At 45.7% G+C, this 23,824-nt stretch overlaps 1 protein-coding gene across 2 annotated transcripts in view; it reads right to left on the reverse strand.

The window, feature by feature from the left end:
* Positions 1 to 16,465, reverse strand: part of LOC105985855 (multidrug and toxin extrusion protein 1-like) — a 34,760-nt gene extending 18,295 nt beyond the window's left edge. The window contains exons 1-7 of one of the 2 annotated variants that reach the window (XM_013016563.1): positions 16,301 to 16,465; positions 7,933 to 8,034; positions 6,604 to 6,672; positions 4,871 to 5,019; positions 3,658 to 3,700; positions 2,079 to 2,123; positions 1,553 to 1,687 (exon numbers count right to left, since the gene is read on the reverse strand). In XM_013016563.1, coding sequence (XP_012872017.1) covers positions 1,553 to 1,687; positions 2,079 to 2,123; positions 3,658 to 3,700; positions 4,871 to 5,019; positions 6,604 to 6,672; positions 7,933 to 8,034; positions 16,301 to 16,432 — 675 coding nt within the window. In that variant the 5' untranslated portion in view covers positions 16,433 to 16,465. The remainder of the gene's footprint in view (positions 1 to 1,552; positions 1,688 to 2,078; positions 2,124 to 3,657; positions 3,701 to 4,870; positions 5,020 to 6,603; positions 6,673 to 7,932; positions 8,035 to 16,300) is intronic. The other variant, XM_013016564.1, reaches the window with a different exon arrangement.
* Between the last annotated feature and the right edge of the window lie 7,359 nt (positions 16,466 to 23,824).

Here is a 23,824-nt window from a genome sequence, read left to right on the forward strand (position 1 = left end):
TTCCTTTTCTACTCTATATCCTCTTCTAGGTTAGTAATTTTTTCCAGACAACTAGTTACCTCTTTCCATTCATTCTCATTACGCTCCATCCAGGTTATCTTCTTAGGGAAGGCCTCGAGGCAGAAACTTTTTTTTTTATCAGTCCTGGAGCTTGAACTCTAGGCCTGGGTGCTATCCCTCAATTCTTCAGTTCAAGGCATTCTACCACTGAGCCAGAGCACCACTTCCAGTGTTCCAGTGGTTTACTGGAGATAAGAGTCCCACAGACTTGGGCTGGGAAGGTGGCTCAGTGGTAGAGCGCTTGCCTTGCATGCCTGAGGCCCTGGGTTCAATTCCTCAGCATCACATAAACAAAAAGAAAAAAGCCGGAAGTGGCGCTGTGGCTCAAGTGGTAGAGCGCTAGCCTTGAGCTGAAGAGCTGAGGGACAGTGCCCAGGCCCAGAGTTCAGACCCCACGACCGGACCCAAAAAAAAAAAAAAAGAGTCTCATGGACTTTTCTGCCAGGGCTGGCTTTGAACCATGATCCTCAGATCTCAGCCTCCTGAGTAGCTAGGATTACAGGTGTGAACCACTGACTCCTGGCTCAATCCAGGCAGAAACTTTTTGTTCAAGAATGTCCCCCTCCTCTCCTATATGCCCCACCATCTTGTCCTATAGATCCTTTCCCCCTGTCATTTTGTTTTCTACTACTCCCCAGGGAAGGGGTAGAGTGGGCTTTCATTTCCCAAGACCCTCATCAGCCTCTGTTTCATCTCCCTCATCTGAGCCCCAACAAGCAGTTTGTTCCTACAAATTTTGAAACCCAGCAGAGAATGTAGACTCTGCTCCAGCAGACCTGGAACCAGTCACTCTAATGCCACCACATGCTTCCCAGGCCTGTGACTGGCTCTTGCTGGCCCATTTTCTGGGGATGCCTTTCCCCCTTCTTGTCCTTGGAATAACAGCTCCACTTCTAGCCTTTTTGTTGTTGTTGGTGGTGGTGATGGTCATTGTGGGGCTTGAATTTGGGCCTGGGTGCTATCTCTGAGCTCTTTTGCTCAAAGCTATAGTTCTACCACTTTGAGCCACAGTGCCACTTCCAGTTTTCTGGTGGTTAACTGGGGATAAAAGTCTCACAAACTTTCCTACTCAGGCTTGCTTTGAACCACGATCCTCAAATCTCAGCTTCCCAAGTAGCTAGGATTATAAGCATTGAGCCACCAGAACCCAGACTTGCTTTTTGCTAGTTAATTGGAGACAAGAGTCTCTTGGATTTGTCTGCCTGGGTTGGTTTAGAACCTTGATCCTCAGCTCTCAGCCTTCTGAGTAGCTAGGATTACAGGTGTGAGCCACTAGCACTTGGATGAAGCTTATAAATATGGTGTTAATAAAGTATGAAAATAGCCTTGTTTAGTTATTAATGTCTTAACATTATTCAAGAAGTGGCAAATTCTCTTCCTTCCCTTCCCTCTTTCTCTATTCCTTCTGCCTGTAGGGTGAGTCCCACACCTCCATTTACCTGGAATTTTCTAGAAGGAAATCCACAGTCTTACATCCTAAAGCCATACCTACCAACTCGGAATCACCATCGCAAGGCCTCTGACCATTGCTGTTAGCCCCACATGAAGAATCCTGACTGACTTGAGGCCCCATGACAATTTGAATTTTTGCATCACTACTGGGGAAAGCAGGGGCCTGCAGAAAGAGCTGAGCACAGGCTGGCTCTCAGGAGCTAGACAGGCCATTCTGACCCTCAGCTCTCTCCAGGGAACACAAGGATCTGCCCTGCTCAACCCAAAGAGTTGGTTTAAAACAGAGCCAAAGACCACAGTGGCTATAATCCTAACATGGCCAATGACAATATTTCTAAGTGGGAATTGGATACAAATTTTCTAGAGCCAAAAATTATGTAATCTTTCCTTGATTTTCCTGAACAAACCAGATCTTCACATTAAAGTTCAATGTGTCCAACTCTAAAACTATCATTCAGGGGATCTGGGAAGGTAGGTTCCCACCACCCTGGTCTCCCTCATCCCTCAGTGTTTGCAGGACTCCCAATCCCATTAGCTTCCCATAGGAAGAGGACAGTTTGCTTTACCTGGTTGAGCAAGTATTTAACTTGTAATGTATAAAGGAAGGATGCCTACAAGAGAACAAGAAGTGGGTGTTAGGACAGTCACCTGGACATACCTGGTCAATGAGCTAGGAGCCACAGGCTGGCTTATGCCATAGTCAAGGCTGATCCCCTTTGCTCTTCCAAAAAGCCATGCATTTCTTTTATGGCTACAAATGGTTCAAGCAATACCCCCACAACACACCCTATTGGGCCAATGGAGATGTAGTTCTTTTGGGTGGGCAGCAAGAATTTTTCTGAGTATGTTAGGAGATAGCTCACAGGGTATATCAACCTATTTGGTGGGACAATGAAAGAATATTGCATTTAAACGGGTTTTATGCAACAGGGCTGGGGAGTAAGGGAGCTCAGTAGTAGGGCTTTTGTCTAGCATGTGAGGCCCTGGATTCCACCCCAACCCTGCAAAAGTTACTCGGTGAATTAAATACAAATATTGTTTTATAACGTAAAGAGCACAGTGCCAATTACTAGGGCAAATGGCTACTGTTACAGGTTGAAGGATGTCTCCCAAAATTACACATGGAAGCCCTAATACTCACTCAGGCATGTGACTGGGGTTGCAGGCCTTTACAGAGGTGATTAAATTAAAATCAAGGTGTCAGGATGGGACCTTTATTTAATAGAATCTGTGTCCTTGTAAGAAGAGCTACCTGGGGCTTTGGGCACAAGGGCATGGCTATGGGACTTGGGAGCAAACAAAAGGACAACTGTAAGTGAAGGACAGAGGCTACAGAGGAAACTAGCTGTGTCCACACCTTGATCTCGGACTTCTAGTCACCAATGTAATAAGAAATCACTTCCTATTGTTTAAGCTCCCAGCCTATGGTATTATGGCAGCCCCCCACGAACTAACTCAGCTTTTTCTCAATTGAATAAACCTAGTTTTTGACTGTCCTTTGAGCACACACATCTGGATGTCAAACATTAACACATTCAGTGTGCCCACACTCAGCGGGCACACAAAGTCTAAAGGGCAAAATGAGTCCCTCAGAGGCTCTGAGATGTGTAAGCTTTACCCCTTAAAAAAAAAAAATCTAAGGGTTGGGAAGGTGGCTCAGTGCTAGAGTGCTTGCCTTGCATGCACGAGGCCCTGGGTTCGATTCCTCAGCAGCACATAAGCAGAAAAAGCCAGAAGTGGCACAGTGGCTTAAGTGGTAGAGTGCTAGCCTTGAGCTGAAGAGCTGAGGGACAGCACCCATGCCCCACAACCAACAAAAACAAAAGTCCAGATTCTTCTCCTTGAATGAACAGAGGACCCTCCAGCTACAAGAATTCAAGATAGTGGCCTCCTGGAATTATATCTTCCCACCCGCTTGTTTCTTTGAGAGATAATGCTGGCTCTGTACTTCAATTGGGCATGATTAAAACCACTCTTTCATGAAGAGCAAGATTTTAATTATGTGGGCATAATTATGCCAAAATTAAAATTATGCTTACATGAGAGTCACTGACTAATCTGATATACCTGGGGCCTGATGATGGCACGGGTACTTTCTTACCCATGGGCCCCCAAGAATGGAACCCTGAGCCCTTGAGAACTCACAGGAAGTGCTGGAATGAAGATCATGACATAGGTCTGCGTGAGCCTAGACAACAAAAAGTAAGAGTGAAAAACAATGATGGAGGTTACGCGCCATGGAAAGAAAGGCAGAACAAAATGAACTGCTGGGGGAAGAGGGAAAGCTTACAGAGTTTGCCAAGTTGCCTTTCTTGCTTCTTCCATGACTTTGGGTTTAGGACAGGGATTTTAGCCTCACACTATGGCTGAGTGGTTCTCTGGTGTGAGAAGCTATCCTGTGTAAGACAGGCTGTTTGGCAGCCTTCCTGGTTTCCATCCCGGCAACCATCAGCTGAGATACCCAAAACTCTCTTCAGATATTGCTGATGGCCCTGGTCTCAGAGCCCTGGGTTTGAGGCAAGGACTAAATTTTAAAGGTCTTAATGGCCACTCATTGGAATCACCCAGGAAGCTTTGAATGGAACTGGTCCCCAGGCTTTGCCCTGGATCAATTTGAAGAGGCCCTGCGGAGTAGGGACCAAAAACATGAATCAGGATTTATAGCATCCTGGTAGTATGTGTGTGCACGCGTGCATGCATGCGCGCACGCACACGCACACACTTAAGCCTCAAGACATGAGCACTGTCTCTGAGCTTTGTTTACTCAAGGCTAGTGTTCAACCACTTGAGCCACAGCTCCACTTCTGGCTTTGCTTCTTTCTTTCTTTCTTTCTTTCTTTCTTTCTTTCTTTCTTTCTTTCTTTCTTTCTTTCTTTCTTTCTTTCCTTCTTTCTTTCCTTCTCTCTCTCTCTCTTTCTTTCTTCTTTTCTTTCTTTTGGGTAGGGGAAAGGGAGAGTATACTTTATGGAGATAAAAGTCTCATGGACTGTCTGGTTTAGCTTCAAATCACAATCCTCAGATTTCAGCCTCCTAAGTAGCTAAGATTACAGGCATAAGCCACCAGTGCCAGCCTTCCTGATAATTTTAAAATCAGGAATGAGTGTTGGAATCATTAAGCTATGAACAAACCATAAACTTTGGTTCCATGTGGAGATGCTTGCAAAACTAATTCCACTCAAAACTGAAGTCATCCTGGAGAGGAGAATCTAGATCTTAGGAGAGCTTAGGTGTGGAAGATACTAAGGCCTGTGAGGGATCAGCCAAAGACAGCCTGAATCCCATCTTGGTGAGCAGCCTTTGTCCCTGGCCTTTGTTAACTCCTAGAGGCTGAACCTAGCCAGTCTTTGTCCCAACTTACTTGGACACAGACGGGTCCTGCCTGAAGAGCAGCAGGATGTGCTGGGTGTTGACGAAGAGCGCCCAGCAGGGAAAGCAGCAGAGGAGAAGGATGAGCATGCCCTTCTGCAGGATGACCCCCACGTGCTTCAAGTTCTGGCTGCCATATGTCTAGAGTGTACAACAGACAAATTCATTAGCACAGAAAAGGCACACCCTGCTGTTGCCTAAGAGCCTTCATGTCCCCCAAAGCATGCTTCACAAAGAAACAAGCGCATGGGCTGGGAAGGTGGTTCAGTGCTAGAGTGCTTGCCTTGCATGCACGAGGCCCTGGCTTCGATTCCTCAGCACCACATAAACAGAAAAAGCCAGAAGTGGCGCTGTGGCTCAAGTGGTAGCGCGCTAACCTTGAGCTGAAGAGCTGAGGGGCAGTGTCCAGGCCCAGAGTCAGGCGCCACAACCAGCACAAAAAAAGGGAACAGGTGCACTTAGAGATTTTGCCATCTTCTTAGGGAAGAGGTACCATGGCAAGAAAGGCCATAGAGTGAATGGACCCGCAGCTCGCTGCAACCACTCAGTATCACTAGAGAAGAAAGTACTGGATAGTACTGTTAGCCTAGGAGAGATCCAAAGTCAAAATTTTAAATATGGCTTGGCTGACTCTTTGCAGCATTTTTGGTTTAAAGTCAAGGCCTTGTGATTATCAGACAAAGATTCTACCCCTGAACCATGTCCCCCACTCAACCAGTGCTTTTTGAATTAGGGGGTTTTGTTGTCGGTTGCTGTTTTTTTATTCTAGAGATATTTTATTTAGAAAAAAATGTCACTGGCTTTAAGATTTTTCTTTTTAAATGGCACACTAATTAGACATAAAATAGTCCAGGAGGAGCTGGGAAGGTTTCTCAGTGGTAGAGTGCTTGCCTCACATGCATGAGGCCCTGGGTTCGATTCCTTAGCACCACAAAAACAGAAAAAGCTGGAAGTGGTCCTGTGGCTCAAGTGGTAGAGCATTAACCCTGAGCTGAAGAGCTCAGGGACAGCACCCAGGCCCAGAGTTCAAGACCCACAACTGACCAAAAAAAAAAAAAAAACAGTCCAAGATAATAAAATATTTACCCATAGAATGCAAAGTAAGTCTATGATGACTGAAAAATGTTATCCATCCACTGACTCATTTACCATTCCCACTGCTCCTCTCCTGTTTCCTTTTTCCTTGCCTTTTGAAAAGGCTGGTGTTCTACCACTTGAGCCACAGCTCCATTTCCAGCTTTTTGGTGGCTCATTGGAGATATAATTATCTCATGGACTTTTCCTGTCTGGGCTAGCTTTAAAAAGAGATCCTCAGATCTCAGCCTCTTGAGTAGCTAGTGAGCTTGGAGCAGAAAAGGCTAAAGGGCAGTGCCAAGGCCCTGAGTTCAAGCATTAGTACTGGCACACACATACACACACACACGTGTGTGAGTGTATGTGTGTGTGTGCGCACGCACGCATGATAGATAGATAGACAGCAGACAGACAGATAGATAGATAGATATAGCTATCTACCTTACAAAGACAGCAAATGAGGAAAACAGGTGTAAGTGGCTGATACAGTGTTATAAAGACTTCCTGCTTAGGTTCTTTCATCTGTTTATATAAGTAATTCTCTCTCTCTCTCTTTCTCTCTCTCTCTCTCTTTCTGGCTAGTGGAATTCTTCCATCTATATTCAAGAAATATTCTGGGGTCACTGTGAGAATGCAACCACTTCTACTTACCTGAGAGATGAGAGTGTCACAAGCAGAAGATAAGCCATGTCCCACTGAAATGCCAGTAACATTGATGATCTGAAAATAATCCAAGGATAAGGCCAGCAGAGTTAAAGAGGGAAGGGAAATCCAGCTCTCTGTCCCTGCTGGCCAAAGCCAGCCAAGCTCCTCCTCCAACATTCACAAGCCCATTTCATCATCTTTCTGAAGCCTGGGGCCCCTGCTCAAATCAACTGAGCCAACCCCAAGCACATTCACAAGCTCAGAGAGGGACACAAAATCTAGCCTGTAGCTTGAAACACAGACTTTTTGTTAAGTCCTTGACATTTGTTCTCCTGTCATAGACACTTCCAAAGGGAAAGATGTCTGGCACAGCAGCAGTTTGGGGTAAGTTCATGTGCTCAAGGGTAACTGCCATTTTGTCGACTCTAATAGAAAATCCATATTCCAAGCTGGATTGTGAAACTCTAGAGCTGACTTGACATTCAAAACGTTTCATGCCAAAAAAAGCATTAAAAAAAAAAAAACTTCCCTGAGCATTTTGGATAAGGGAGATCCCACTTATCTGGTCGGGGTTAAAAACCTGAATGGAGTTGGACCCCAGTGACTCTACAATCCTAGCTACTCAAAAAGCTGAGACATTAGTGTCAAGGTTTGGAGCCAACCAACCTCGACAACAGATCTTTAAGACTCTTACCTCCAATTAACCAGCAAAAAGGTAAAACTGGAGGCATGGCTCAAGTAGTAGAGCAGAAGGGAGACTAAGGGGATGAAAGCCACTGATTATAGCTATTGTTCTAGATACCAAACCAAGCTAGCCAAACCAAACAAGTTAGCAGGACTGTGGGACTTACATGGCTGGTTTGACAACCTCTGATACACATTAAGCCCCTGGATGGACAAAGACCCCTGGAGTGTCTCTCAATTTCGGGTTTGGAAACTAGTTTGGACTGAGGGACAGAGTGGATGGGTCAGGGGCATCTGTGCCTTCAGATGAAGTCAGACTCTAATGTCCTTTTACAACTCTCCTCTCCCACACATAGGGCCAACAATCGGGACCAGAGCTTCACAGATGATAAATCAGGTGATGTGGTAGAGAGAATATAGTGCTCTCTGAAGATGTCTCCATTTTAACCCTAGTAAGAAGAGTTATTCATTAAGGCTGCAATTGTGCTTAACACTTTGACTTTAACCCTGTGAAACCTGTTTCAATTTTCTGACCTCCAAAGAATACACTAGTATAGTTTAAGCCATTGAACTCAGGCTATTTGTCACAGCAGTATGAGGAACCATATACACACAGCTTTCATAGACCCCTGTGGAAAGCCCCATACGTACTGCAATTGCCAGAGTGACTGCATCCAGCTCTAGCTTGCCCAGATGCCCGCAGAACACTGAGCTTATGAAACTGATCAGGAACATCATCAGCTGGGCCAAGAACTTAGAAGAGAAAGAAGAGGAGGCGAGATGAAAATCAATGAGCACACTCTCGAAGGCAACAGTACCCAACCCCTCTACCCCTATCCGGCCACCCCTACCACCATCTCCAATGGAAGGCAAAGAAACCTAGCTTCAAGGGAGCTGTTGTCAGATTTGCTATATCCTGGGAACTTACTGAAATTGTAAAATAGTATTCCCAGAATACTATTTTAGTATTCTGGGAATACTATTTTATCTGGGAATTGAATTCAGAGCCTTGTACATGCTAGACAAATATTCTACCACTGAACGACATCATCAGTCTTTTAAAAAATTTCTTTAAGTCAGGAACTGGTGCCTCATGCCTGTAATCTTAGCTATTCGGAAGGTTGAGATCTGGAAGCTGCCTTGGATAGAAAAGTCTGTGAGACTCATATCTCCAAGTAACTAACAAAAAGCCAGAAGTGGAAATGTGACTCAAGAGGTAGAGCACCAACTTTGGTGTAAAAGCCAGATAAGACTCGAGAGCCTAAGTTCAAGCTCCTGTATTGGCATAATAATATAAAAATGAAAAAATTAAAAATGTATTTTGTGAGTCAGTCTTGGCAATTCACACCTATAAACCCCATCACTACAGAATCAGGGAGAAGAGAATGGTGAGTTTAAGACCATCCTGGGCAAGTTTCAGGCCAGCGTGAGCCATCTAGTAAGATCCTGTCTCAAACCAAAGGGGAAAAAAGTTCTTTTAATTTGGACACGAAGTCTAAGTTGCACAGGCTAGCTTCCACTTTCAATTTTCCTGTCTCAGCCTCCCAAGTGCTAGAATTACAAGGCAAGTGCCACCAATCTCAGCTGAAAAAAAAATCTGTATTTTTTCAACACTTTATAGTTGGCACATAAAATTGAACTTATTTGGGGAGTTGGTGTGACATTTCAATACAATATAACCTGCGCAGTGACAAGCTCCAGGGTGTTTAACACATTTATCACCTTCTTTATGATATATGGGGAACATTAAAAGTCTTACTAGTTGCCAAGCCCTGGTGGCTTATACTTGTTATCCCAGTTACTCAAGAGTTGGACACCCAAAGGACCTGGGTTGCAAGCCAACCTCAGCAAAAATAGTCTGAGAGACTCCATCTCCAACTAACTAGTGAAAAGCCAGGCTGAGGGTTGACTTAAGTGGTAGAGTACCAGCCATGAGCAAGAAAGTTGAATGAGCATGAGACTCTGAGTTCAAGCCCTGGTACACACACACACATACATACACACACACATATACCAAGCTATTTTGAAATGTGGGATCATCTAGTTATCTTATTATGATATGGAATATTAGGAATTATTCCTCCTACCCAATTGCATTCCTTATTTTTCTACTTAGAAATATTTTTTTCTTTCTGCCAGAACCATTTTTATTTTTAATACTTTTTTAATGTAAAAATACTGTATAGAGGGGTTACAGTTACATGAGTAAGGTAAAGAGTACATTTCCTATTGAGCATTGTTGCCTCCTCTTTTGTTTTTCCCCACCATCCTTTCCTTCCCATCTCCCCAACTACCCCTCTCTCCCCTTTTTTTTTTTGGTTGGTCATGGGGCTTGAACTCTGGGCTTGGGCGCTGTCCCTGGGCTCTTCAGCTCAAGGCGAGCACTCTACCACTTGAGCCACAGTGCCACTTCCAGTTTTCTGGTGGTTTATTGGAGATAAGAAGCTCACAGACTTAGCCGGGCGCTGGTGGCTCACGCCTGTAATCCTACCTACTCAGGAGGCTGAGATCTGAGGATCGCAGTTCAAAGCCAGCGCGGGCAGGAGAGACCGTGAGACTCCTATCTCCAATAAACCACCAGAAAACCGGAAGTGGCGCTGTAGCTCAAGTGGTAGAGCACTCGCCTTGAGCTGAAGAGCTGAGGGACAGCGCCCAGGTCCAGAGTTCAAAGCTGAAGAGCTGAGGGACAGCGCCCAGGTCCAGAGTTCAAGCCCCACGACCGACAAAAAAAAAAAAAAAAAGAAGCTCACAGACTTTGCTGCCCAGGCTGGCTTTGAACTGAGATCCTCAGATCTCAGCCTCCTGAGTAGCTAGGATTACAGGCGTGAGCCACCTGTGCCCGGCTCCCCTGCCCCCTTTTTTTGTCAGTCATGGGGCTTGAACTCTGGGCTTCGGCTGTCCCTGAGATCTTCAGCTCAAGGCAAGTGCTCTACCACTTGAGCCACAGCACCACTTCCAGTTTTCTAGTTTTACTGGAGATAAGAGTCTCATAGAATTTCCTGCCCAGGCTGGCTTTGAACCATGATCCTCAGATTTCAGCCTCCTGAGGAGCTAGGATTACAGGCCTGGTGCTCAGCCCAATTGCATTCCTCAACCTACTAACTAACCGCTCAGTTGGTCCAAAAACCACTTGTTTTTTCCACTCCAGTGTCTCAGGCTATAGAACACATTAAATTTCTTCTGAAAGGTTTGGCGCTTGCATCTAAGTTAAGCCCTCTGTTCTCCCAGATCCTAGTGAACAAATCCACAGAGAACAGAGCCTTCTCCAGGTGCCAGTGAAAAAGGCAGAAGTGGAGCTATGGATCAAGTAGTTGAACTCTATCCTTAAGCAAAAAAGCTCAGACTCTAAATTCAAACCCCAGGACCAGTGCAAAAAACAAAACAAAAACAAAACAAAAAGCCTTCAATAATAAGAGCTTGTGTCAGCAAGCAGGGCATCTCACAGTGAAGCAAAGGCTGAGGTAGAAATAAGTGCTCCAAGTGAATTCCAGTAGAGTCCTGGATGCCCAGGTAAAATGCTACCAGTCTGCTGAGAATCTCTATGATTATTATTTCTTTTTTTCATGGTACCAGAATTTGAACTCAAGACCTTATGCTGGCTAGGCTGGTACTCTACCATATAAGCCATACCCTGCCCTTTATGTACCCGTTTGCATTTTGGGTTTTTTGTTCATTTGTTTTTTTGTCAGTCATGGGGCTTAAACTCAAGGCCTGGATGCTGTCCCTGAGCTCTTTTGCTCAAGGCCAGTGCTCTACCACTTTGAGCTACAGCGTCATTTCCAGTTTTTGAGTGGTTAATTGGAGATAAGAGGCTCACTGGAACTTTTCTGCCTCAGCTGGCTTCAAATCATGATCCTCAGATCTCAGCCTCCTGAGTAGATAGGATTACAGGCGTGAGCCACTGGTGCCCTGCTACCATTTATTTTTTTTAAATAAGGACTTGCTGTTTGCCTAGGCCAGCTTGGACCATGATCCTCCTATTCACATTCCCCATATAGCCAGGATGACAGGCATTGCATTGGTTGAGATGGAGGAGAGCCTCACAAACTTTTTGCTCTTCTCCCCATCTCAGCCTCCCAAGTAAACAGGATTATAGGTGTGAGCCACAACACTTGGCTCTAATTCTTTAATTCTACAAAAGCTCCGGTATAAGGGCACATTCATCTGCTGGAATACTGAACCATACTTCCCCACAAGTCCACTGGCCAGTAGACACTAGCTTATTTCTTCAGGTTAATTTTAAACCCTCTCCTGCCCCTGCCTGCCTGACCCAGGAGCCCAATGTCTCAATCTCAGGAAAGTCACGTGGCCCACGAGGAGGCTCATCTGAAGCCCCTCCCAATAGGAGGGAGCAGGGATGCCTGAGGACTTGCTGCACCTGCCCCACGGGGCCCTCACAAAGGCCCAGGCCTCCAGATAGATGTCACATTTGCTGTTGGTCCAGCCACAGTGCCACCTCTCACAGCCCTTCAAAATGGGCTTCTTTGTGCTGACTCAAGGGCCCTTCCTTCTTGGATTCCAGTGATGAGTTTCCATTGCTGGCTTCCACCTGTCCCATCATAACTTGTCTGCTGGGGCTGCAACCACCCCAAAATTGCTGTCACCAGGTTCCTGAACTTTGACAATGCAAGATGAATGCTATGTCCTTCCCAGGGCCTACAACTGGAGAAAGGCAGTTCTCAACCCCAGTGACGGATGGAGAACTTGAACATGGGAACGGCCTGTTCCTATGTGAGTATATGTGAGTGTGTATGACTGTATGTGTGTGTGTGTAAATGTAGGTGTCAGTGTGGGTGAGTGTGAATGTGTGCACACTTGCACACTTGTCTGTAGGAATCATATCTTTCTTCAAGCCCCAACCCAGGTACGTTCCTCTATTACAGAAACTGAGTGTGAATTTCACTTCAAACACAGCTTCCTGCTTCTAAACAGAGAACTTTTTTTTTTTGTATCACATAAATAAGGTTCAATAAGAAAAGAGGGGATTAGCCATTAGCCAGGCATGGTGGCACATGCTTGTAATCTCAGCTACTTGGAAATTTCCCTCCTCTCTAGTAGGAGGATCTCAAGTTTCAAGCCAGCCTGAGGAAAATTAACAAGAGCTTGTCTCAAAAATAAAAGGGCTGAGGCTTGGCTCAACTGGTAGAGAACAAACACAAGGCCCCAGGGTTCAATCTCCAGTACCACAAAAAAAAAAAAAAAAAACAAGAAGAGATAAGCCAGACAAAGCTGAGAGATTCTTATCTCCAATTAACCAGAGGTATGGTTCAAGTGGTAGAGTGCCAGCCTTGAATGAAAAAGTCAAGTAAGAGCCTAAGGTCCTGAGATCAGATCCTAGTATCAGCCCATAAATAAATTAGTAAGAGAAGAATGAAAATGGAGGGGTTGTGGTCTGGGAGTGTAGTTCAGAGGTAAAATGCCCTGGGTTCCATCCTCAGCATGAGAGGAAACATGACATGAAAGGCCTGATTCAGTAGAATGTGAAGCTCGAGCCCATGGAGTCCCCTAGATTCATTCTAGGACCCCCCAGCTGTGACTGAGGTGTTTACTTCCCTTACAGACATTTGCTGTGGGTTCATCCAGGGACACTGGATATCTATTTATTTACTCATTCACTCATTCATTCATCTATGTCTGGTACTGGGGCTTGAACTCAGAGCTTTCAATTTTCATTTGGCTTTTTTCATTCAAGGCTGGTATTCTATCTCTTGAGCCACAACTTCACTTCCAGCTTCTTGCTGGTTATTTGAAGATGAGAGTCTCCGGGACTTGTGTGCCCAAGCTGGCTTCGAACCTCAATCCTCAGAACTGTCTGCCTGGGCTGGCTTAGAACTGTGATCCTCAGATCTCTTTCTCTCTCTCTCTCTCCTTCTCTCTCTCTCTCTCTCTATCTTTCTCTCCCTCCCTCCCTCCCTCTCCCCTGAGTCACTAACATTATACGTGTGAGCCGCCACCTGTACCATTCTTCATGCTTACCCCATGATCACCCAGTAAAGGTACAAGCCCCTAAAATCCAGACTTAGAGAATCTGTAGAGCCTTTGGAACTGTGCCAACAGAAGGCATGCTGTTTGGCTTGGACAAAGCCAAATGACTGATAGAAACTGCCAGGGTAAGGGCTTGTGGTAGAACTCAGAGAGAGGGAGAGAATATGCACTTAGTATGTTTAAGGTTCTGTGCTAAATCTGCTCAATCCTCAGCTGTATGTGCACCTATGCACCTATGTACACTCACATGTGCACACATACATACACATACACAAGTGAACTGACTATGCAGCTGTCATCTTTTCATCTAGGATTTCTGCTCATTTTTTGGCCAGGCAGCAATACATAAAGCTGGTAGTGAGGAGAAGGTCCACAACCCAGAAGCTTGAGGAGGGAACTCTCCAGGACTTGCTGCCTGCCCAATGGCCAATTAGAGCTCTAGGAGGAAGGGGACAGTCACTCACCCACCGAATCTACTCATAGCAGCAAAAGATCATCATTGGAAGGAACAAAATGGTGCTTAGGAACAGCCTCCTCCTTGTACACTTGAGGCAGCTCAGTCCAGTCACCTGACCAGGCTCGGACCTTACACTCAAGACGGAGTCTCTGGAGCACAAAGTACATCCCAGCCACAGGGTTAAACACGGCTACTCCACCCCACCCCAGAGAGTCCACAGCACAGAGAAAAAAGGCAAGGAAGATGCAATGAACAACACAGCTCAGTACATTGCTGTAGTGTCTTCGGATAGCCTGGCCTCTCTGCCTTCATTTCACATCTCTTCTTTACCTTGGGTCTGATTCCTGCCCAGCTCCACATAGAGGCCTTCAGGGATGTCTGTCTAAAATACAAGGTTGCCAGGTACTGGTGGCTCATGCCTGTCATCCTAGCTACTTAGGAGGCTGAGATCTGAGGACTGAGATTCAAAGCCAGCCCAGGCAGAAAGTTCTGTTAAGATTCTTATCTAATTAACCAGAAGAAAAGTTGAAAGTGTAGCTGTGGGTCAGGTGGTACAGTGCTATTCTTGAGCAAAAAAGCCAAGTGAGAACTTGAGGCACTGAGTTCAAGCCTCAGTACCAGAAAACACACACACACACACACACACACACACACGTTAAAATACAAGATGGCCCACTTCAAGGCTAAAGGTAGAAAGATAACTAACGGTCTTTATTCTCAGCTTTTATGACATCTTATTATAGACCCTCAAAGAGATCCCCCAAATCCCCATTGTTCTAAATCTGTAGTCACCTTGGATTCTAGGAAAGGCAAAGCCTCCAAGATAAATCACCCCATGATGGGATCATCCCCTAAGTGGATCAATTACCCCATGATGGAAACTGAGGCGGTGGGCCAAGCAGGGCAATCATCTTGTGAGAACTGGCTTGTCTGAGTCATTGCAGGGGCAAGACTAAGATAATCACCAACCAGACCATAGTATAGCCAAGACTGCCTAATTATGCATACCTTCCACTCCTAAGCCCACAGATCAAAGTAGGGCACTAAACAAGTCCCAGATCCGAAGACTCCAAACCAGTTCTCTGGTCTGTGGGAAAAGATGGCAAGTTTATGCACAGGACAACCTTTTTTTTTTTTTCATCTTTCGGTTTTGTCTCTGGCATTGTCTTGCTGACTGCAAACCGCTGTGTTAACCATCATGTCCCACAAACAGCAGGCTCATAGTTAGGACAGGATAGCCTGTCACCTCCCCCCAGGGTGCCTGGCCAAAAGCATATTCACCCCTCAGACACACCTGGCCTCTTCTGCAAGCTACCCTCCTACCTCTGACCTCCAATACCACTACAGCTGGCAGGAGAAGGAATCTGATTACATGAGTTGTGGGTTTTGTTGGTCCCTTCCCCCTCCCCCCCACATACTTTACTTCTTAGAGATAAAGCAGAAAGACATTTAGCCTAATGATTTAAAAAAAAAAATCTGTAACATTGTCCAAAAAGAAATGTACTTGTTACCTGAGTTATGAAAAGGTAACCCCTCTGTACATCACCTTTATAATAACAATTTTTTTAAAAACCAAGTCAGGGGCTGGGAATGTGGCTTAGTGGTAGAGTACATGCCTAGCATGTATGAAGCCCTGGGTTCGATTCCTCAGTACCACATAAACAGAAAAAGCTAGAAGTGATGCTGTGGCTCAGGTGGTAGAGTGCTAGCCTTGAGCTGAAGAGCTGAGGGACAGTGCCCAGGCCCAGAGTTCAAGCCCCAGCACTGGCAGAAAAAAAATAAATAAAAGGTCAGGCACCAGTGGCTCCTGCCAGGAGGTTAAGATCTGAGGATCCAGGTTCAAAACCAGCCTAAGCAGGAAAGTCAATGAGACTCATCTCTCCAATTAATCACCAAAAAACCAGAAGTGGAGGAGGAGCTCAAGTGGAGGGCACCAGCCCCCGGCCCTGAATTCAAGCCTTAGTAATGGTCAAAAAACAATAATTTAAAAAAAAAAGCGATCCCATTGAAAAGAACACCTCAACCCCAAAGAAACCCACATTAAAAAATCTGAATTTTGAACACAATGATTGGCAGGGAGGGAAGCTCAGTGAAGGATGCCCCCCCTGCCCCCCAGCTCCCTTTGCTGAGGCTGATTCTAGATCCCAAACACGTGGTTTCCAAACTCGTCCCCCTACCCCGTGCCTCGGGGGTGGTCATTGCTTATAGCTGTCCAACTTCACGGGCAAAGAAACCAAGTTCTTAGTGTTCAGGAGGTCAGGCAACTTTTGGTTGGTTCGCAGGAATCCACGCACAGAGAGACCCTAGGGAGAGAGAGTCCCCTCCGGCGCGCAGCTCCCCGGCCCCCAGTGCGCACGGCGCCGCTGGCGCGCGCCCAGCGTTCCCAGGGGTACCAGCGGTGCCTGCTGCGCCCGGCGGGGGGCCGTTGGCAGCGGGGTCGCACACGGAGGCGCGGGGACCCCAGCCTGGCTCTCCCCGCGGTGCGGCTCTGTTCCCTCCCCGTCAAAGTCACTGCAGTACGACCATTGGGCTCCCATCCCACGGGGACTGGCCAGCCACCGAGGCCACCTGACTCACCGCGGGCCCCGCCAGGACCAGCAGCGCCCGCAGCTCCTCTCGGACGTTGGACAGCTGCAAGCTGCGCAGCCCGCGGCGCTCGGAAGTCTCCGAGCTTCCGGGCCCGGACGCCGGCTCCACCGTAGACTCCATGCGTTCTGCACGGTGCTGGCGGGAAGCGCGGGTGCGGATGGCCCGGGACGGCTCTGGGCCGGTCCCCGCTGCAGTCCCCGCCCCTGGCCGCCCCCACCCGTCCCCCCACCCCCCCACCCCCCGGCCCGCCCTGCGCCCGCCGGAGCGCGCCGCCGACCTTGGACGAGCTCCGGGCACCCTGCACCCCTGTGGATCCCCGCAGGTTTTGTAAAGGCCGGTGAACTCCTGCACTCGGGAAGAAAAGTTTGAAAAACTGTGCAAATTAGGGAAGAGTGGCCGGGGCAACGATGACTCATGCCTGTAATCCTAGCTACTCAGATCTGATGCAGGGTTAGGGTTCAAAGCCAGCCTGGGCAGGAAAGTCCAAGAAATTATATCTAATTAACCACCAAAAAGCCAGAAGTGGATGTGTGACTTAAGTGGTAGAGTGCTGGCCTTGAGCAAAAAACGTTCAGGGGTAGTGCACAGGCCCAGTATCAGCAGAGATGAAAGAAGAAAAGAAGGACGCAAGGAAGAAAAGAAGGGAGGGAGGAAAGGAGGGAGGGCAAGAAAGAAAAGGAAAAAGAGAGAGAAAGAAAGAGAGAGAGAGGAAGGCAGGAAGGAAGGCAGGAAGGAAGGAAGGGGGAGAGAGGAAGGAAGGGAAGGGAGGGAGGGAGGGAGGGAGGAAGGGAGGGAGGAAGGAAGGAAGGAAGGAAGGAAGGAAGGAAAGAAGGAAGGAAGGAAGGAAAGAAGGCCAATTTTACATCTTTTTAGGATTAAAATAATCAAAAGTGTCTGGGCATGGTGGCACATGCCTGTAATTCTAACACTAGGGAAACTAAGGAAGGGGCTAAGACAGTAGTTTGAACCAGAAATTACAGCCCAGCCGGGGCAACACACTGTATCTGCCTCTTAAAACATAGGTAAAGCTGGGCACCTGTGGCTCACACATGTAACCCTAGCTACTCAGGAGGCTGAAATCTGAGAATTGTGGTTCAAAGCCAGCCCAGTCAAGAGACCATAAAAAACTGGAATCTGAGCTGTGGCTCAAGTAGTAGAGGGCTAGCCTTGAACACAAATGATCAGGGACAGTACCCAGGACTGAGTTCAAGTCCCAGGAATGGCAAAACATAATTAATAAAAATAATAAATATAAAATAAGGAAAAAAAGTAACAAGGATAGAAAATTTGTCTGTGTCTTCTAAATTTGCTAATTCCTGTGGTTTGGATATGGTGGGAGGGTCTCCCAAAAGTCTATGTGTTATCTAAGGAAGGATACAATTGATACTAGTGAACTTTAAAAAATAGTTTAAAAAAAAGAAGAGAAAGAAGGAAAGAAAGATGGTGGCAGAGGAAGAATGCTCATGGACTGGTACTTGCTTCCTCACTGTGAAATCTTTAGGAGTTGAGGCCTAATGCAAGCTAAGTAGGTCACTAGAATACAAGGTCTTGGAAGGGATTAATGCAGTTGTCTCAGGATCCCAGTTAGCTCCTCATAAGAGTGGGTTGTTACAAGCAAGCCTGACTGCTGAGTCCCTCTTCTCTTTATGTCATCTCTCAATCTTACCTGTACCCACCCTCACCATGAGCCACATTGTAATGGAGCCAGAAGGGCCTTACCAGAGCTGAGCAAATGTTATCATCTTGCTCTTGAATCTCCTGAACTGTCATACACCTAAATACATCTCTTTTCTTCATAAGGACACTAGTATCCAGTATTTTTCTTGTAGCAATGGGGGGAAGGGGGGGCGGTGAACTACTGGTCTGGTCTATTCAGGGTTTGTCCTCCCTCTTCTTGAATCAGTTTTGTGCATTCACAACTAGTATTTCTAGACTGGACAGCTTCTTTAACACATGATCACAATCTTACTGGCTCACAACACACATTATCTTATAGATGTCAGAAGTCAGAAATGTGCTTCATGGGGCTTAATCAGGGATGTGAGCAGGACTGACACTGCATTCCTTCTGGAAGCTTCTGCTACTATGCCATCTGCTGTGATGTGGTACAGCTAAGGATTTCCTCACCAGAGCTCATACCAGAGTGTTGGTACTTTCCACCTCCAAAATCATGATCTACAAAAAAAAAACTCCATCTTTTTCTTTTCCTTTCCTTTTCCTTCCCTCCTTTCTTCGCTCTTTTCTTTTTGTTTTTTCTTTCTCTCTCTTTCTTCCTTTCTTTCTGATTTTGATTCTTTGCCCTCATCTTCTAATGACCTTTGAGATCCCACTTTGCACCTATTTCTAGGATAATCTCAAGCTCCTTAACACAATTACATCTACACAGTCCCTGCACCATGTAAAGCAGCATATCAAGAGGTTCCATGGATCAGGATATGGCTATCTTTGACAGCAGGGGCATGTGTGTGTGTGTGTGTGTGTGTGTGTTTGTGTGCATGCACGCAAAGGTAAGCTAGTTCTGGGGCCTAAACTCAGGGTCTGGGCACTATGCTTGTGCTTTTCTACTCAAGGGTAGCATTTTACAACTTGGGTCATAGCTCCACTTTCAGCTTTTTTGATAGTTAATTGGAGATAAGAGTCTCAGGACTTGCCTGTCAGACTGGCTCTGAACCAGGATCCTCAGATCTCAACGTCCTGAGTAGATAGAATTATAGGTATAAGCCACCAGCACCCTACTTAAGGGTGTTTTCTTGACCTTACCGTCACCATATACTCTATGTGTTTCTAGTTTCCTGAACTCAAGTCTGGTTAGCTTTCCATATCATAGAAGTCACAGTCTCATGTGGGCCGTAGTACATACTTTGCATACAATCATGTTGGACATACTCCAGTGCTTCCATGTAACAGACATAGAGTCCAGTGCTCCTCAAATTATCATTCTATTGGCAGGAAGTTTGGTGGAATATAATGGCTAGTTCCTAGTTGGCTTTCCACACCTAATGATTCATTTTCGCTAGTGATTCATTTTAGCCTTGGCAGGGGCCTATAGAGGGGTGGGCAGGCATGGTTCAACTCTTAACTGTGAAACATGAGTAAAGACATTTATGGGGAAATATTTCCTTATTTTATTTATTTTTTGTCGGTCATGGGGCTTGAAGTCTGGGCTTGGGTACTGTCCCTCAGCTCTTCAGCTCAAGGCTAGCGCTCTACCACTTAAGCCACAACACCACTTCTGGCTTTTTAGATGGAGTACTTTGATCTCATGCTGATGTGCTAACATAAAAACAAAAGTGAGAACCCTAGAAGTTACCAGGATCCCTGAAACATATATTTAAAAAAAAAACAAAAAACAATTGGCACTGTGGCTCAAGTGGTAGAGCGCTTGCCTTGAGCTGAAGAGCTGAGGGAAAGCACCCAGGCTCAGAGTCCAAGCCCCATGACCAACAAAAATAAATAAATAAATAAATAAATAGCCGTGCCCCAGTGGCTTACGCCTGTAATCCTAGCTACTAGGAGGCTGTGATTGGAGGATCTCAGTTGGAAGCCAGCTCGGTCAGGAAAGGTTGTGAGACTCTTTTCTCCAATAAGCCACTCAGAAAACTGAAAGTGGTGCTGTGGCTCAAGTGGTAGAGCACTAGCTTTGAGCTGAATAGCTCAGGGACAGTGTCCGGGCCCAGAGTTGATGCCCCATGACCGACAACAAAAAAAGAAATCCTTTAATCAGAATCTCTGTTGTCTCCAGCTCAATAACAACCACCACACAATCCCACTGTCAAAACCCCAGGAAAGGGAAGTAAGTCACAACTGAGATTCAAGCCCAGAACCAGACAGAAACAGAAAACAGAAAGTCCAAAAACCGCAGGCTCAGTGCTAGGGTCATAGCTCAAGCAGTAGTGCCTGCTTAGCAAGCACAAGACTGAGAATTTAGTCCCTAGTACTGCCTAAATAAAAGCATCACAGGACCAGAGATTGCTTTCAGGAAATCATCCCCACAGACCATTTGCAGAAAAATTACAAGGCATACTAAAAGGAAAAGACACAGTTGGAAGTGACCGAATACTCATTAAAACCACAGCCACATAGAGCAGGAATATAGGAATTAGCAAACTGGCAACTTTTTAAAAAAAATGATAGATGTGCAAAAGGCTTTAATTAAAAGAAAGGATAGAACACACATGAACAATGTAAAGAGAAATACAAAAATTCTAAGAAAGTCAAAACATTTTCTTTTTAAACCAACTTTTAACATGCTGATGCCAGTAGCCCATGCCTACTTGGGAGGCTGAGAATAAGAGGAAGAATAACAGAAGGCAAAAAAGGCTGAGGATAGAGTACCAGTGGTAAAGCACCTGCCTGGCAAGAGCAAACCCCTGAGTTCAAACCCAGTACCACCAAAAATGATATGACCATAATAATATAATTATATTACCCATTACTTACTATTCACAAATGTGATACTTCTGTTTTTCTAGAGCTACCATATTCCAGGATGTGCTAAGAGCAGTCAGCGCCTTAATTTCACAATACTCTCTTTATCCTCTTTCTTCAGATAGGGTAATAGAGGTTCAAATGGCCATGTAACCCTCCCAAAGCCAAAGAGTTCATGTGAATGGTGAGAGGGAAAATTACTCCCACAGACTCACAGGGACAGAAATACAGGATCCTGAGTGTCAGATAATTGAGGGACAGAAACACCTGGCCTGCACCATTGCTTACTGCTCAACTAGCAAATGCATTCTGCCTGCTGTCCTCAGGACAGAATATTAAAAATGAATATAAATTTTATGTTGTCAGAGGTGAGGAGTCACATATGAAGAACACAGTTTCTAAAACTCTGGGAGCCCCTTAACCCCAAGAGTCCACAAGATTTCTGCCTTTCTGGTGATTCTAGTTGTTTGGGTCTTCCTCTAAGGAGCCTTAAATTGGTTCATGATTGATTGATCAATCTTTTTTTTGGGGGGGGGTCCGGTCATGGGGCCTGAACTCTGGGCCTGGGCGCTGTCCCTCAGCACTTCAGCTCAAGGCTAGTGCTCTACCACTTGAGCCACAGCGCCAATCCCAGCTTTTTTTTCTTTTTGCTTATGTGGTACTGAGGAATCAAACCCAGGGCCTCAGGCATGCAAGGCAAGAGCTCTACCACTGAGCCACCTTCCCAGCCCCTGATTGATCAATCTTTTAGTAAGCAGTCTACCACAGAGCCACATACCCAGGCCTCAGGTTAATTTCATCAGGCAAAGCAGAGCAAAGCTTTCCTACAGAAGTGCACAAGAAATCTTCTAGGGATCTTGTTAAAAGGCAAATGTGACCACCACCAACAACAACAAAAAATACAAAAGCAGATGTGTAGCCAGGTGCCTGTGGTTCGTGCCTCTAATCCCAGCTACTCAGAATGGTGAGATCTGAGGAGGATTGCAGTTCAAAGCCAACCTAGACAGGAATGTCTGTAAGGCTCTTATCTCTAATTTTGAGCTGTGGCTCAACCTGTAGAGCCCTATCCTTGAGCACAAAAGCAAATGGACAGCTCCCAGGCCCTGAGTTCAAGTCCCAGGACTGGCACATATACAAAAAAAGCAGTTATGGGGTCCCAGGTCAGGGACAGGTTCACCTGAAGCAGGTCTCTGCAGCAGGCAGTCATTCTAAGTAGCGAGGTTATAGCAGGTGAGGAGTTAGAACTTCAAACTAGACAGGCCTTCAGAAGCAACAGTGTAATGCTTATATTGGATACCAGGGGTGACCAGACTCCAGTGGGGAAAAGACTTCCCTAAGGCCCCATAGGAACTAGAAGGAGAGCCAGACTGCAAGTCAAGACTTGGAGCCTATCCCACAGCAACATAAAGACACATGTTCCAAGGACCACTACAAGAATGAACACTCACTAGCTAAGCCCTAGTGAGTGACTCACACCTATTATCCTAACTACTCAGGAGACTGAGATCTGAGAATCCAGGTTTGTACATAGCCAACCTGAGCAGAACAGTCCATGAGACTCTTATCTCCAATAAACCACCAAAAAAGCCAGATGTGGGGCTGTGGCTGAAGTGGTAGAGCTAGCCTTAAGGAAGAATCCTCAGAGGCCCCTGAGTTCAAGTCCCAGTATCAGTGCACGCACCCATGCACACCCACGCACATGCACATACATTAAAAAAAAAAACAAGAATGAATGCCTTGCCCTGTTAGACTTTGTAATACATTATGTATCTGCTCCCAATCAAAGAAAAACAAGCTAGACATTGTTCTTATCAGTATTTATAGATAAGAAGCCTGCATTTCTATAACCAGGATTTGAAGGTACACATGCCAAATCCTAAAGCTTATCCTATATGCCAGGACGCTGCTGGTCAGATGTTTGCATCCTCCAGCATTTGATGTAACGGAAGTCTGGCCATCAGAGTGGAGAGGGAGAAGTGATGGGTGACCTAATGGGAGGTCATGGAGCTGGGGGGGGAGGGGGAGCGGCTTGGAAAGGACTAAGTTAGAGCCCATGGTACTCCAAGCTCCTCAGAAAGCCAATGGTTATAAAAGTTGGTGCCTGGTCCTAAAGCAGCTCTCTATGTTCAGCTCCCTATCTGGCCATGCCATCTCCCTTTTGTGTACACACCTCTGCTATTACCACTCACTGTCCTGAGTGATGCAGCCAAAGTAACCCTCACCACAGCCACTGCTATGCTGTTTGGATTTTTCAGCCTCTCAAACTGTGACCTGAATAAACCTCTTTTCTTCATTAGTACCCAACCTCAGGTATTTTGTTACAATAACAACAAAATGGGCACACACTCACACACACAAACACACACACACACCATTCTATTGCACAACTGTTAAGATCAGACATCATGGTCTTGAATGATCTTTAAAAGACAGAGACTCAGGCTGTATTCAATGATAAACCATTCCTGGGTTTTCTGGAGATATGTGTGTGTGTGTGTGTGTGTGTGTGTGTGTGTGTGTGTGTGTCCTAGGCTTGAAGTGAGGGCCAAGACACTCTGAGCTTATTTTGTGCAACTAATTGAATCACAGCTCCACATCCAGCTTTTTCAGTAGTTTATTGGAGATAAGAGTTTCATGGACTTTCCTGCTCAGACTGGCCTTGAATCAGAGTCCTCAGATCTCAGCCTCCTGAGTAGCTAAGATTACAGGCATGAGCCACCAGTGTCCATCCATCCGTGTTTCTTTTCTTTTTTATTGATTTATTACTAGTATTTGTTCCCTTTATCCTTTTCCTTTGTTTATATTTTTGGCAGTATTATGGATTGAACTTAAGGCCTTGTACTTGCTAGGTAGGCCCTCTACTATTAGAGTCAAGCTCCCAGGCCAGATAGTATTCCATTTTAATTTTCTCACATTCAAGTTCTACTTAAAGAACTTGCTAAAAATGGAATCCAAAGAGCTGTTAATGACTGCAGTGAGCCAGGTAAGACAACTATATAGCAACATTACATAACACTAAGAATAAAAACACTTAAACCTAATATAAAACATTTTTGTTTCTATATTTTGGAGTTCATTTTGCTT

This window comes from Dipodomys ordii, unplaced genomic scaffold, assembly GCF_000151885.1.
Source record: "Dipodomys ordii isolate 6190 unplaced genomic scaffold, Dord_2.0 Scaffold31, whole genome shotgun sequence".
Taxonomy (NCBI): Eukaryota; Metazoa; Chordata; class Mammalia; order Rodentia; family Heteromyidae; genus Dipodomys; species Dipodomys ordii.